General features: G+C 47.1%; 1 protein-coding gene and 1 long non-coding RNA gene across 3 annotated transcripts; both read right to left on the bottom strand.

Annotated features, from left to right (window-relative positions):
- Nucleotides 1–1,520: 1,520 nt before the first annotated feature.
- LOC120999431 lies at nt 1,521–2,923 on the bottom strand. The gene is made up of 2 exons (XR_005778527.1): nt 2,271–2,923; nt 1,521–1,809 (listed from the first exon to the last, which is right to left on the bottom strand). It is a non-coding gene; the product is annotated as an uncharacterized LOC120999431 (long non-coding RNA).
- Nucleotides 2,924–3,896: 973 nt separating this feature from the next.
- On the bottom strand, nt 3,897–15,535 carry MCFD2 (multiple coagulation factor deficiency 2, ER cargo receptor complex subunit). Of its 2 annotated transcripts, none has more exons than XM_040430313.1 (4): nt 15,357–15,535; nt 10,804–10,968; nt 5,458–5,617; nt 3,897–4,246 (listed from the first exon to the last, which is right to left on the bottom strand). In XM_040430313.1, the coding sequence occupies exons 2-4, from the start codon at nt 10,959–10,961 to the stop codon at nt 4,115–4,117; spliced, it is 450 nt and encodes a 149-aa protein (XP_040286247.1). In that variant the 5' UTR covers nt 10,962–10,968; nt 15,357–15,535; the 3' UTR covers nt 3,897–4,114. The 2 variants fall into 2 exon arrangements, with proteins under 2 accessions (XP_040286247.1, XP_040286246.1); XM_040430312.1 differs by having other exon boundaries at nt 15,353–15,530.
- Between the last annotated feature and the right edge of the window lie 219 nt (nt 15,536–15,754).

The following is a 15,754-nucleotide window of genomic DNA, read 5'->3' as shown; positions in this document are numbered from 1 at the left end:
GGATATGCCTGATCAGTTATTTTCCGGTATAGAGCCCCTGTGACGGAACTCTATGCCGGAAAAGAAAACCGCTAATGTGAAAGTACCCTTATCTCCGTCCAAAATGCCTGATCATTTGCCGTTATGCCGAATCCGGCATTAATTTACATTGACATGTATTAGGCATTAAGAAACACCTGAAGGACGGATCCGTCCTTCCGGTCTGCGCATGCACAGACCGGGAAAACTGTGGAAAAAGAATACAAGACGGATCCGTCTGTCCGAATGACAAGCGGAGAGACGGATCCATTCTTGCAATGCATTTGTGAGACGGATCCACATCGGGATCCGTCTCACAAATGCTTTCAGTCACATCCAGATCAGCGGATCCGGCAGCCGGTTCTGACGACGGAACTGCCCGCCGGATCACATTGCCGCAAGTGTGAAAGTATCCTTAAACAGCTGCAGAGCAAACCATAGTCTAAAGTCCTCAACAACCAGACAACATGTGAATATTCCAGCAAAAACTAGTCAGGATGTGAGAAAAAGAAGCTAGCCTTGACTGACTTCTCTCTCCGTGTTCTGTACTTCCATCCTAGGCTGGAAACCTCAACAGTATGAAAAATATCTTGCTCTATTCTGAGGACTCTCTTGTCCAGAGAAGGAGGTCATCATCTGTCATTTCTGCATTTCGCAGGCACAAAAGCTGTCAGGATATCAAGAGAAAACATGAAAGGTGTAAGAATAGCTGTCCTTGCCTGAGGAAGACTTGCAAGAAATACTAAGGCAGTGATATTCAAATATGGAAAAATGTCTATATTGCCAGGGGATCCTCTGGTTCCCACTCCTAATTCATTCAGACATAGCGGTCAAACACAGATTTTACCCCATGAAGGTTTTTCTGAGATTTTTAATTTTTTTTTACTGATGACCTATCTGGTCCTGACACCAGGACCCCTGACGATCAGCTGTTTTGAGAAGGCAGCGGCGCTCCTCCAGAGAACAGCGCCGTACATTGTATAGTGGCTGTGCTTGGTATTGCAGCTCAGCGCCATTCACTTGAATGGGGCTGAGCTGCTCCTAGGCCATGTGAACGATGAACATGACGTCACTGGCTTCGGAAAAGTAGAGAGAAGGCAGCAGCAGCGCACACAGGAGCGCCGATGCCTGCTCAAACAAGCTGGTTGACTGGGGTCCCAGGTGTCAGACCACCACTGATCAGATACTGATGACCTATCCATAGAATAGGTCATCAGTAAAAAAAAAAAAAAATAATTCTTGGAAAACCCCATTTACGGTAGCTCCGGACCAACAGGTGTAACTTTACTTCATGTCAGCAAAATCCGACCAAATGGCCTCCTCCGTTGGGTATAGCCGATATGGATTCCATACATCAATAACCCCATAACCATACTGGCTGCCTCTTATGGAACCCAGATAGCAGAACACAGCATATAGTGCTATATGAAGACTCAAACACTGACAGTCTGTAAGGACATCTGGGTTTGTCTTTCCTAAAAATTCAAAAGAAAACACAAATCCAATGAATCAAAAATGAGCTTTTATGTGAGAGAGCTGCATGGGTTTTATGCAAAAATGCAATACTGCACATGGTAACATTATACCTAAAAGGGGGCAAAATGGCAAATTTGGCTTGGTCATAAACATATAAAATACAAACTATTTTCAGTACACAAAATGTTATGTTAATATAGTTCACTAAAAATAAAGGCAACCGCATTTTTATTGTTTTAAAATTGTATTCCAGCCTTCTTTAAGTGATGGTCTATCTTCCGGAGTCCTACACTGCACAACTACAATCAGCACGGTCTACATGATAGTGGACAGCTCCTGTCACTGCACTGCTGCTCCTATTGACTTCAATGGCAGCGCTGCAGTGACAAGTGCTGTTTTCCACAATGCTGACTTCTGGTAATGGATCTACAAAGAAGAGCTGATCACACGACTGTGTTTTTTTTTTCCGTTTACGGGACGTTTTTTGCGTTCCGTATACGGAACCATTCATTTCAATGGTTCCGCAAAAAAACCGGAATGCACTCCGTATGCATTCCATTTCCGTTCCTTTTAAAGATAGAACATGTCCTATTATTGCCCACAAATCCCCTTCCGTGGCTCCATTCAAGTCAATGGGTCCGGAAAAAACACGGAACACATACGGAAATGCATCCGTATCCGTTCCATTTTTTGCGGAACCGTCTATTGAAAATGTTATGCCCAGCACAATTTTTTCTATGTAATTACTGTATACTGCATATGCCACACGAAAAAACGGAACCGAAACGGAAACAAAAAACAGCCCGCAAAACACTGAAAAAGCCATACGGTCGTGTGAAAGAGGGCTAAGAAGTAGGTGACCGATGGGAGCAAGACTGAAAGAGCAGACTACATAGTTTAGTTGTAGTCTGTTACCATGGAGACACATAGGCGCTGTTGGGGGCAATTTTTTTTTTTAATAAAGACTAAATTATTGAGTTTCTTCATGCTTAATTTTTTACCTAGTTAGGGCTCATGCACACGAACAGCGGGTCCGCAATATACGGGCACCGGCCGTGGGTGCACCCTATCACCCATTGACTTGAATCCGGAAGATATGGAATAGAGGCACGGAGCAGAAGGCCAAGGAAGCACTACAAAGCGCTTCTGTGACATTTCGGTCTATACCTCTGTGCCGCAAAAAAATAGAACATGCTCTATTTTTATGCAGTGTGGATGGATCACGAAGCATTCATCAACACAGGCCACATGGACGGTGCCTGTGCATTGGGGACCGCAATTTGCATCCCCCAATGCACGGCATGGAAGGCAGATGTTCATGTAGTGGGGACTTTAAGTTTAATAATGAAGGTACTCTATAAGAGCAAAGCTTGCCTAATAACAAAGGTGACCATTCATCCGTAGGTCCAGCATGGCCACCATTGTTAGACCTCACCTAGATGGCTGTAATGTGGGAACACTGAGGACCACATAAGGTCTGGAAATGGATGCTGGACCCTAGCACTGGAGTTCTAAAGAAATACATTTTTAAGGGTTTTAAAAATGAAAAATATAGTTTGCTAGAGATAACTGGTACTTTAAAAGATGCATTCTCTTGCTGCCATAATTTTATTTATGTAGCTCAGATTTTTTCATTTTCAGGCCGGCTCCGGAAAATTTTAAAATGAGAGCCCAGTGGGCGTTCCCTTTCAGTTGAATGTGCCACAAACACTCCCCACCCCACGGTGGTGCAATCACAGTCTCATAACAGTAAGGCTATGCTCACATCAGTGTCATGACTTTCTGATAATCTTGCCGTCAAGAATACCGAAATGGCCAATGGGAGTCACCAAAGGTCTTAACTGTTTGTGGCACAATCTTCCCATCGACTCTGCTATGTGAGATCGGTATCTACTATTCTAAAAGGCAGCTACTTTTTCCTACTCCCTTTCATAATTTGCTGGAATGGCTCCTCCGTCCTGCAGTTTTATCTGCTGCCGACTCTGAGAGACCAGTCTGTGTGCTGAGGGAAACGTCTACTGATAGAGGACACTTTTGTAGTCAGGTTCTCCTGTAGTCAGGTCCATTCACAAGTCCGTAGTGTACTGCGGATCCACAATACACCCCGCCGCCACCCCCCATAGAACTGCCTATTCTTGTCCACAATTGCGGAGCCGCGGACCGGAAGATCGGGGGAGCGCTCCGGAAATGCTGTCCGCATCCATTCCTGCCCCATAGAGAATGAATGGGTCCGCACCCGTTCCGCAATTTGCGGAACGGATGCGGACCCATTCTACGGATGTGTGAATGGACCCTTAACCTAAGGATTTAGTAAGCCTACAGCAAATACACCTAGGAATGAAACCTGGCTAAGTAGGCAAATGAGGTGATTAAGATATATTACAAGAAGGTATATATTTGTATTTTATAGCTATTGGCCCCAACTTGTCTAAAGGTGAACTTGGTGTAGAATTGATCTGTATAAATTGACCAATAATCAATGACCATAGGAAATCACAACTGTGAACCCAAAACAACATATAAGCGACTGTGACGTACAGCAAAATATATCCCCACAGAAACATGAACAGTGTATAACTTTCACATTTAGGAGAGAAAACGTCCATCTGCAAAAAAGTCTTTATTGCATCGACTTAGCAAACTCTGCATAATCAATGTATCCGTCATTATTGAAATCGTCATCCCGTAGAACACCATCTATCATGACTATTAGCTCATCTTCGGATAATGTCTGGGTGTGGTCATCATTCCCCTAAATGAAAAACACACATTTTGGATTACATTGTGTACATTAGACATTAGGTTTAGAGCTGTAAGTGGCTATATCCAGCAGTCCCAGGGAAAACGGAGTGAACGGCAACATCATTCATTCTAATTCGGGACCCCCAAGTTCTTGCGAGTTATAGGGGTACAAGCAGCAGGCCCTGCACTGATCAGATACTTATCCACTATGCTGTGGAGTTGGGGATACATCTATAACTTGGGAAAACCCCTTTAAAAGGGAATTGGGAAAGCTGTCAAAAACTCAAGTTGCACAGGATGTGGTAGTGGTGTTAAAGGTTTTGAAAGGGGTCTACGAAGCGGTCTTGAGTTACTAAATCCAATCAAATACAACACTTTGCTCCGCAATGACAGTGAGAGGAACACTGTAAGTCACAGGTTGTATAGTGGATGGAACGCTGATCATACGTTGGTTTCCAAAGATTGACATGTCGCCTATATGGAGGACGGGCTAGGCTTCCACAGTGGGGTCTCTGGCATGACGTTTAGGAACAAGTGGTCTAGAACAGGGTTCCTCAACTCCAGTCCTCAGGGCCCAACTGCCGGTCGTGTTTTCAGGATTTCCTTAGTATTGAGCAGGTGATATAATTAGTGTCCATGCATCAGGACTTCCCACGGGTATTCATTCTGTGGGATATCCTCAGATCATGACCGGTAGGTGGCCCTGAGGACTGGTCTAGAGGACTTATACATTAACTTATGTGTTATTTCATGAGGATATAAATGTGGTGACTGGTTCAGTAAGTGACACTAATTATGGGATTTATATGTAATTGTCCATGCCTGTCACCGTAAGGGTACATTCACACGACCGTATAAATGGATCTGCATCAGTTCCGCAATTTTGCGGACCCATTCATTTAAATGAGGCCGCAAAAGATGCGGACATCACACCGTGTGCTGTCCGCATCCGTTGTTCCGTTCCGTGGCCCCGCAATAAATATGGAGCATGTCCTATTCTTGTCCACAATCGCGGACAAGAATAGGCATTCTCTATACAGCGTCGGACATGTGCGGTCCGCACAATGCAGAACGCACACGGCCGGTATCCGTGTTTTGCGGATCCGCAATTTGCAGACCGCAAAACACTTACGGTCGTGTGAATGCACCCTAATAGTTATAGTGGTAGGTCAGGTATGTACATTATTTTGTGGTTCATGAATTAGATTTTTGATTACAGACCTCTTTATGCACATGGGAAATCGCAGTTGCCAACTCAAGGCCGTCTAATAAATTGTTGCCATCATAGTCGTGCATCTTGAAATAATGAAGCTGCAGCTCCTGAGGGGACATTTCTGTCTCCGGCTTCTGAACCACTCCTTCCAAGTGTTCCATTATGTGGCTGAGGAAATCAGAGAAAAAAAACATTAATACCCGGCAATGCTGCAACCAAAATACATACACCCTAAGGCCTCTTTCACACAGGCGTTGCGGGAAAATGTGCGGGTGCGTTGCGGGAACACGCGCCATTTTTCTGCGCGAGTGCAAAACATTGTAGTGCGTTTTGCACTCGCGTGAGAAAAATCGTGCATGTTTGGTACCCAAACCCGAACTTCTTCACAGAAGTTCGGGCTTGGGATCGGTGTTCTGTGGATTGTATTATTTCCCCTTATAACATGGTTATAAGGGAAAATAATAGCATTCTGAATACAGAATGCATAGTACAATAGCGCTGGAGGGGTTAAAAAAATAAATAAAATATTTAACTCACCTTAGTCCACTTGATCGCGCAGCCGGCATCTCCTTCTTTGCTGATTGTAGGAACAGGACCTGTGGTGACGTCACTCCGGTCATCACATGGTCCATCACATGATCCATCACCATGGTAAAAGATCATGTGATGGATCATGTGATGACCGGAGTGACGTCACCACAGGTCCTGTTCCTACAATCAGCAAAGAAGGAGACAGAAGGAGATCCCGGCTGCGCGATCAAGTGGACTAAGGTGAGCTAAATTATTATTATTTTTTTAACCCCTCCAGCGCTATTTTACTTTGCATTCTGTATTCAGAATGCTATTATTTTTCCTTATAACCATGTTATAAGGGGAAATAATAATGATCGGGTCTCCATCCCGATCGTCTCCTAGCAACCGCGCGTGGAAATCGCACCGCATCCGCACTTGCTTGCGATTTTCACGCAACCCCATTCACTTCTATGGGGCCTGCGTTGCGCGAAAAACGCAGAATATAGAGCATGCTGCGATTTTCACGCAACGCACAAGTGATGCGTGAAAATCACCGCTCATGTGAACAGCCCCATAGAAATGAATGGGTCAAGATTCAGTGCGGGTTCAACTCACGCATCGCATCAGTGCGGAATACTCGCCCGTGTGAAAGGGGCCTAAATGTCCTCGCAGCCTCCCCTGTCAATTCAGTGTCACCTACAGCCAAGAGGTAATTATTCCCAGAACAGCAAACTGAACATTACTTTACCATCTACAAAGAAACATCTAAATCCCCTAATATGGCATGTAAATCTGAAAGTGACCGGCAATAGTTGCAGCATCTAAACACAGAACCACATTCAAATCTTTGCTTTGTTCTGAGCTCACATCTATGGGGGTCCCTGCTGGTTCATTCTCTATACAGATCAGATACTCTGATGATTTGCATTCCAAAGCCGTCCATGCACATTTACAGATCTCCCCGATTTGGGCAGGACTGCCTGGCCATCTAATGTGTATGGTGGTGACCATATGGTGGGGTCCTGGCTGTCCCCTGTGGGAGGTGTGCACGCTATTACATGCACATGCCCTAAGAGTTCATATAACGGAGATGTCGAAAGCTGATATCCCGATTAAGGGCTCATGCTCACAAACGTATTTTCTTTCCATGTCCGTTACGCTTTTTTTGTGGACCGTATGCAGAACCATTCATTTCAACGGGTCCGCCAAAAAAACTGAAGTTACTCCGTGTGCATTCCGTTTCCATATGTCCGCATTTCTGTTCCGCAAAAAAATAGAACTTGTCCTATTATTGTCCGCATTACGGAGAAGGATAGGACTGTTCTATTAGGGGCCAGCTGTTCCGTTCCCCAAAATACGTAATGTACGCGGATGTCATCCATATTTCTTGCGGACCGCAAAATACATAGGGTCGTGTGCATGAGCCCTAAAAACTCTGACACATCACATATAACTTCAAGCGTTAAAGGGATATTCCTATCTGTGACATTGATGGAATATTGCTAGGGTTCTACATCTTTCTCCAAAACGGGGCCCCCGGAAGTGAAAGACAGCACACCGTGCATGCGGAACTTACTCTCCATTCACTGCTATGGGACTTACGAAAATAGTCGAGCGAGTGGCTCATTTCAGAAGACGCATAGCAGGGAAAGGAGGGTGGCCACACATGCGAGGCTGCTCTCCCTTCACTCTGGGGGCCCCATTCTGGAGATAGGAACGAGTCCCGCCGATCTAACATTGATGGCATAGCACAGCAAAATGTCCTAGAAGGGAATACCCCTTTAAAGCGACCCTCCAGGCTCCCCTTACTAAGGCTCATCTCCCATGGTGGCTTAGTAATCAGTCTGCCCTTGCTGTAATAGATATTAGCTCTGGTGTTTATACACGGCAGCCAATCTTAGGAGCCAGAGCATCAGTCTGAACCAATGAGGAGACAGGGGGCATGTCCAAGACTACCTCAGGCTCCCTGTAGTCACAGATCACAGAAGGTAAGCATCACCTATATATAGTTTTTAGGTCATGTGACTGCACAGATGTTTTAATGGAGTTTTCTGAGTGTTTAATGTTGATAACCTATCCTCATCAAATATCAGATGGGTGGGGGTCTGATATCTGACAATGGTGAGGGATTTCTCGCTAAGCACAGCACCGTCCATTGGACAGTGGTTGTTACTGGTATTGCAGCTCTGGACAGATTTGGACTTGATTTTTTCCTCTAAGTTGAGGAAAATTGGCTTCTACCTCATGATGTTTTTTTCCTTCCTGCGGATCAGTTTTGCGGGATAACAGACTAAGGCCTCATGCACAGTGGCTTCGCTAAAGGGGGGCGAGGGGGGGGAAATTGCCTCCCCTATATTATTCTTTGCCCCCCCAGGTGCCTCCCTGCTGATTCCCCCCAAAGCAGGCCGGTGAATACTAATGAGCGCTTCCATTATGGAAGCGCTCATTAGTACCGAAGGACCAGGAAGCTGTCGGCTGTGCACGGCTGCGCACAGCGTGAGGGCGCTCTGTGACCTCACGCTGTGCGTGCCAGTTCAGAGCACAGTCGACTGAGGAGAGAGAAAATTGCAGGCGGCGTCCAGGAGCAGAGAGGTAAGTGTTTTTTTTATTTTATAAAAAAAATGAGGCTGCTGGGGGCATAATAGGGGCTAATGAGAGGCATAATGGGGGATAATTAGAGGCATAAGGGGGCTAATTAGAGGCATCATGGGGGCTAATTAGAGACACAATGGGGCTAATTAGAGACACAATGGGTGCTAATTAGACTATTAGAGGCATATGGGCGCTAATAAGACATAATGGGGGCTAATTAGGCATAATGGCTTATAATGGGGGCTAATGAGGCATAAGGGCTGATAAGAGGCATAATGGGGGCTAATAAGAGAAATAATGGGGGCTAATGAGGCATAAGGGCTGATATGGGAGTGATGAGGCATAAGGGCTGATATGGGGGCTAATGAGAGGCATGGGGGCTGATATGGGAGTGATGAGAGGCATAATGAGGGCTAATGAGAGGCATAATAACAGTGTCATCCACAGATGCCCCCATAACAGTGTGTCTTCCACAGATCCACCATAACAGTACGCCTGCGCACTGACGAGAGACAGAAAGAAGGGGAAAGAATCCCCGGAAGCAAGCAGAGGACGGCACAGCAGACGACTAAATAGCTTCTTTTGTAAGTAAATTGTTTTATTATAAATGTATCCCTGCATACCGCAATTCTCTTGTATTTTGTAATCTTATTTACCGTATATACTCGAGTATAAGACGAGTTTTTTGGCACATATTTTTGTGCTAAAAAAGCCTTCTCGTCTTCTACTCGAGTCTAGGTCTTAGCTCCGGTAATACAGGCAGTGCGGGGGGCGGCGCTCACTCACTGATGTCACGCGCCTGCGCCGCCTAGTGGGAGAAGGCGCGTGACATCAGTGAGTGAGCGCCGCTCCCCGCACTGCCTGTATTACCGGAGCAAAGACAAAGTAAGATATCCACAGTTAAAGGTTACGGATTAGTTTAAATATACTGCTGTGAGCGTCGGGGAGGGGGATCTGTGGATGGCACTGTAGGGGGATCTGTGGATGGCACTGTAGGGGGATCTGTGGATGGCACTGTAGGGGATCTGTGGATGGCACTGTAGGGGGATCTGTGATGGCACTGTAGGGGGATCTGTGGATGGCACTGTAGGGGGATCTGTGGATGGCACTGTAGGGGGATCTGTGGATGGCACTGTAGGGGGATCTGTGGATGGCACTGTAGGGGGATTTGTGGAAGGCAGTGCCATCCACAGATCCCCCTACAGTGCCATCCACAGATACCCCCTCCCCTAAACAGTGCCATCATGGCACTGTTTAGGGGGGATCTGTGGATGGCACTGTTTAGGGGGGATCTGTGGATGGCACTGTTTAGGGGGGAGATCTGTGGATGGCACTGTTTAGGGGGGAGATCTGTGGATGGCACTGTTTAGGGGGGAGATCTGTGGATGGCACTGTTTAGGGGGGGAGATCTGTGGATGGCACTGTTTAGGGGGGAGATCTGTGGATGGCACTGTTTAGGGGGGAGATCTGTGGATGGCACTGTTTAGGGGGGAGATCTGTGGATGGCACTGTTTAGGGGGGAGATCTGTGGATGGCACTGTTTAGGGGGGGAGATCTGTGGATGGCACTGTTTAGGGGGGAGATCTGTGGATGGCACTGTTTAGGGGGGAGATCTGTGGATGGCACTGTTTAGGGGGGGAGATCTGTGGATGGCACTGTTTAGGGGGGAGATCTGTGGATGGCACTGTTTAGGGGGGAGATCTGTGGATGGCACTGTTTAGGGGGGAGATCTGTGGATGGCACTGTTTAGGGGGGAGATCTGTGGATGGCACTGTTTAGGGTATACGGTATATATACTTATTTTGTTTTTGCCCCCCCATTTTTGACTGTGGTATCTTTGTGCCCCCCCTATATATTGTTCCTAGAGTCGCCACTGCTCATACACGCGGCCATTGGGCGGCCGTGGCCGTATTGCGGCCCGCAAACAGCGGGTCGGCAATCCACGGCCACCAGCCATGTGCACCCCACATCACGGATCCATTCACTTAAATGGGTCCACCATTTCAGAGATGCGGAACGGAGTCACAGAACGGAACACCGGAAGCACTATGGAGTGCGAACATACCACAGACCCATTCAAGTTGAAAGGGTCCGGCCCGCTGCACGGATGTTACCCGTGCATTGGGGACCGCAATTGCGGTCCCCAATGCATGGAACGGCCGCACAACGGCCGTGTGCATGAGGCCTAAACTGGACGGTTAGATGCCTTCTTTAAGCCTTACAAACCATCTCACATGTATGTTACTTACTCTTTATCGTGTACCACATTTTTATCAAAACGACCGCCTGTGTGTGTCCCCTCTTCGACTTTCGGATGTGCATGGTCTTCTGCCACTGCGGACAATACTAATACTGCAGAAACCAGACAACAGAAGAGATAGGATGTGTGGGTCTTGTGGCACGTCATTTTGTTCCTAAGAAACAAACAAAGATTAAAGAAAAAGGACATCTCTCTGCCGAATGCATTGTGGCGGAAGAATACGCTACAGCGGTGCTCCCCAAACACTGGCTCGGGAGCTACATAGAGCTCAGGACTGGCTTCAAAATATATCCACATTAAATATATTATAGACATTACCTATCCCCAGAAATGTTCCACTTGAATGGGAGCAGCGCTGCAGTAACCAGCTCCGGCCACTACACAGTGGGTGGCGTTGTGAAGTTCCAGCATCAGAGATACAGCAGAACAGCTGAGAGTCGGACTCCGCCAATCTTAGGATGTATTCACACCACCGTATGTATTTTGTGGTCCGTAAAAAATACATACGGATGATGTATGTGTTGCATCTGGGTTTTTTGCGGACCCATTTTAACAATGCCTATTCTTGTCTGCAAAACGGACAAGAATAGGGCAGGTTCTATCTTTTTTTCGGGGCTGCAGAACAGACATATGGGTGCGGACAGGACATGGTGTGCTGTTTTTTTGTGGACGCATAGAAATGAACGGGTCCGTGTGTGCGATCCGCAAAAGATGCAGATTACAGGCAGACCAAAAATACGGTCGTGTGAATGGGGTCCCCCCCTGGGCGGTTTCTATAGAGGGAAGCCTACTTACCTGCTCCCTGCTGCTGAGGTACGGCTCCTTCGGCCCCCCGCTGCTGTGCTCCAGTCCAACATCTAGTTTGACGGGGGTTGTATGTGCTACTGGTGGCAGGGGCACAAGTGATCCCCTCCATCAGACCAGATGTTGACACACAGACCGGAGAATGGAAAGTCAGGAAGCAAGTAAGCCGTGGTGGGAAGGGGGTCACACTGAAAGGCTCCTGAAGGTGGATAAACTATGTGGGGTTTCGCTCTGGTAGACAGGATTAGCGGACGCAGTATAGAGGCAATAACAAGTTCTTTGGATCAAACAGTTCAGTGTTTTATTCACACTTTAGGCAAGTGACAAAACAAGCAAAAAGTCACCTTGCGGTGTTGGTGGTAATTCACACCATGCGGTAATTCTGCCTCAAAGAGTCCTTAAAGGGAACCTGTCACCGGGATTTTGTGTATAGAGCTGAGGACATGGGTTGCTAGATGGCCGCTAGCACATCCGCAATACCCAGTCCCCATAGCTCTCTGTGCTTTTATTGTGTAATAAAACCGATTTGATACATATGCAAATTAACCTGAGATGAGTCCTGTCCCTACTCTTCTCACATACAGGACTCATCTCAGGTTAATTTGCATATGTATCAAATCGTTTTTTTACACAATAAAAGCACACAGAGCTATGGGGACTGGGTATTGCGGATGTGCTAGCGGCCATCTAGCAGCCCATGTCCTCAGCTCTATGCACAAAATCCCGGTGACAGGTTCCCTTTAAGCAAAGCAGCACCAACCTGTTTTCATGCCAAAGAGGTAGCAAGCCTTCATCCAGACACAAGGCTCCCTGATCCCAACACAGAGACCTCGCTTCTGAGCCCAGCTGCCTATTTAAGGACAGCCAAGTGCTGCCAAAACCCAGACCGGCACTTAAAACCCGGTCCGGTATCTGACCTCACCTGGCTGTAAATCAGCCCAGCAGCACATGCTGGGAGGAAAATACCTGTTTTCCCAGACCAACCTCTCACTGTGTCACACCTACTAAATCTGGGTGTCAACAAGAATGCTCCACTAATGGCCAGAAGAGGCCATGAAATGGTGAGGGATTAAGAAATGTGAGCTGCATATCTCTTTATTATACTACCTTGGTTGGTCTGCAGCTAGTTACATCTGTCCCAGAAAGCTGGAGCTGTTTGGCAACATTTGGTGTGTAGAAAGATGGGAGCCAATTTATATTTCCAGTAGGAATAACACAGAAACAGCACACTGGAACGGCATACATTGCCCTCAGGGTCCCATTGTAAAAAAAAAATATATATATATATATATATATAATAATCATAATATATTGCAATCTATGACGTTTTCTATGTCTGTGCTTTCCTGTAAAGCTGCAACACAACTATGCTAAAATACACACCAGCCCGAGAGAGGCTAAAAGGACACTTTCTATATAATTTAGCATTTTTACCCTTTAAAAAATAAATAATACTCCTATATAACTATTTCTCACACAGTTCAAAGGCATAGGAGAAGTAGGAATTTGTTCAGAGTCGCTCACTTTGAGTTGGACAGCGGCCATGTGCGGGTGCTAATACTTTGTCAAATTTACTTCTGCAAACAGTCCACAGGCTTCTGTGCACCTCATGTCATCACTTAGCAAATAAAAGAATGGTGTAAGAAAATAGGGATTATCTTATTCCGCAGTGAGTGGTTTATCGGAGAACTGCCTGGAGACATCTAGCTAGTGCTGCGATAGCCTGGCTATCTCTATGAGTAATGTACGCTGCCAAAAGACCCATCAGGGGTACAGGAGCACCAGGACTTCTGTAAAGGAGGAGGATCTTCAATAACCAATGTCTGTGACAGTTTACATGTCTCCTATAGACTGTGATTACGGAGGATATTCATTTTATTATTAAAGAGGCAATAACACCTGAATAAGCCACCAGTTTATTATCACTGGAGGTTTGACGTCTGCAACCCACCCGATCCTGAGGATGAAGAAAACATAGTGCTCATCTCTACAACCCTCCCCGATATGGAAAATGAAGGAAACATAGTGCTCATGTCTGCGACCCACCCCCATCTGGAGAATGAAGGAAACCTAGTGCTCATGTCTGCCACCCACCCCCATCTGGAGAATGAAGGAAACATAGTGCTCATGTCTGCGACCCACCCCCATCTGGAGAATGAAGGAAACCTAGTGCTCATGTCTGCGACCCACCCCAATCTGGAGAATGAAGGAAACATAGTGCTCATGTCTGCGACCCACCCCCATCTGGAGAATGAAGGAAACCTAGTGCTCATGTCTGCGACCCACCCCCATCTGGAGAATGAAGGAAACATAGTGCTCATGTCTGCGACCCACCCCCATCTGGAGAATGAAGGAAACATAGTGCTCATGTCTGCGACCCACCCCCATATGGCAAACCATATATACATTTTCTTTCGTTTGTGCCCAGAGACACCCTTGGACAGGTGAAGCACACTGAATCCATGTGCTTAAAGGGGTTGTCCACTTTTTACTATTGCTGACTTATCCTCAGGATAGGTCATCAATATCAGATCGGCGGGGGTCCGACACCCGGCACCCCCGCCGATCAGCTGGTTGAAGAGAAGGACGAGTGCTGCCTTCTCTGCTCTGTTAACCTGCTCACTGCAGCAGTGGTGATCAGTGTAAGGGCTCATGCACACAACCATATGCCCTCCGAGACATACGGTCCGTGAGAGCGGCATACATTGTGCGCACGGGAGATCACAGCATCATAGATTACAATGATGCTGTGGACGTGGGGTTGCCCACGGGGCTATTGTCCTGCACGCGGCCTGATGATACTGTGCGCTCCCGTGCGCACGATGTATGCTGCTCCGGGACATATGGCCCTCTCACAGACCGTACGTCTCGGAGGGCATACGGTCGTGTGCATGAGCCCTAATTAAAAGTATGGCGTCCCCATTCACTTCTATGGGATGGTTCTGTGGTATTCACTTGAACTGACGGAGCTGTCCCATAAAAGTGAATGGCGACGCCATACTGCAATTGCTGCGGCGAGCAGGTAAACAGAGCAGAGAAGGCTGTGCTCACACAGAGCGCTGCTTTCTCCTCAAATAGCTGATCAGCAGGGGTCGCGGGTGTCGGACCCCCACCGATCTGAGATTGATGACTGATCCTGAGGATAGGACATCAATTGTAAAAAATCTTGGATAACCCCATTAACCAGCCAAAGCCTCACGGTCTAAAAACCGCATAACAAAATTGCTGCAGTTATTGATAGAGCGGTGTGTGGTCTGTGATGCGCGGTTCTCGGCCATGCAGCAAATAGTGTTGAGCGAACTAGTGTTTCAAGTTCGCGTACGGGTTCCGTGGTAGCGGAATCCATAACGGAATTCTTATATAACCCGAACCTTGTACGCCGAACCTGAAACACAAGTTGGCTCATCACTACAGGAACCCTTAAAGGGGATGTAATGAAGGGTCATGCACATGGCTCCGTGTATAAGGCGCCACTCTACCGCCCTATGCCCCTGATTTTCTATAGAGGCTTTTTCCCGAACATGACGGTATGTATCTAATGGTACAAGTCATATATGGAGCGGTAGGTACTTTTCTATGGCACACTGCAGAATATACACACAATGGACGTTCCTCTGATCACATACATGTATCTTACAGTCAGTATGGGAGATAAAGCTGATGAGCAGACACTTACAGATGAACTGTACCTCCATGGACTCCTCTGCCAGGTAAGTGTACACACAGTGACCTACCTACCGTACACAGCAGGGTCCGGCTGCTCCTCTGATTACAGCCTCAGCCAGCAACTCCGCAGGCCGTACAATCTGCGCTCCGAGCGCGCACACCAACTCCAGCCAGGACGCTATGGAGCCCTCGGCGCTCTGCTGCTCTGGCCTGATTCGGGGGATCTTTTGGGCATGCGCAGTAGCGGCTGGCGTTCTTCATTTTGACTCGGCTCTGTGTGCACTGGGAAGAAGAGACGTGTTACTATCTCACTAGGGGACGATGACACCTGAGCGGCCGGGGGCGGTCTGCCATAAATAAGAGTGATAATAACCATGGCAACCGGGCCTGGCTCGCGTATGGAAACTGGACTTGTTGCCCATAGCAACCAAAATGTGACCTAAAATGACTAGAGCCTAGAAGTGGTGCAG

Source organism: Bufo bufo, chromosome 4, assembly GCF_905171765.1.
Source record: "Bufo bufo chromosome 4, aBufBuf1.1, whole genome shotgun sequence".
In the NCBI taxonomy this organism is placed as follows: Eukaryota; Metazoa; Chordata; class Amphibia; order Anura; family Bufonidae; genus Bufo; species Bufo bufo.
Note: the sequence above shows the minus strand (reverse complement) of the source record. Positions and strands in the feature narration are given on the sequence as shown.

Bases quoted from the DNA above. Each gene is read 5' to 3' on its own strand.
- MCFD2 (XM_040430313.1), bottom strand. From the start codon at position 10,961: ATGACGTGCCACAAGACCCACACATCCTATCTCTTCTGTTGTCTGGTT. The intron at 5,618-10,803 runs GTAAGTAACATA...TGATTTCCTCAG, and splicing joins AATGTGGTACACGATAAAGA to CCACATAATGGAACACTTGG. The intron at 4,247-5,457 runs GTCTGTAATCAA...TTTTTCATTTAG, and splicing joins TTTCCCATGTGCATAAAGAG to GGGAATGATGACCACACCCA.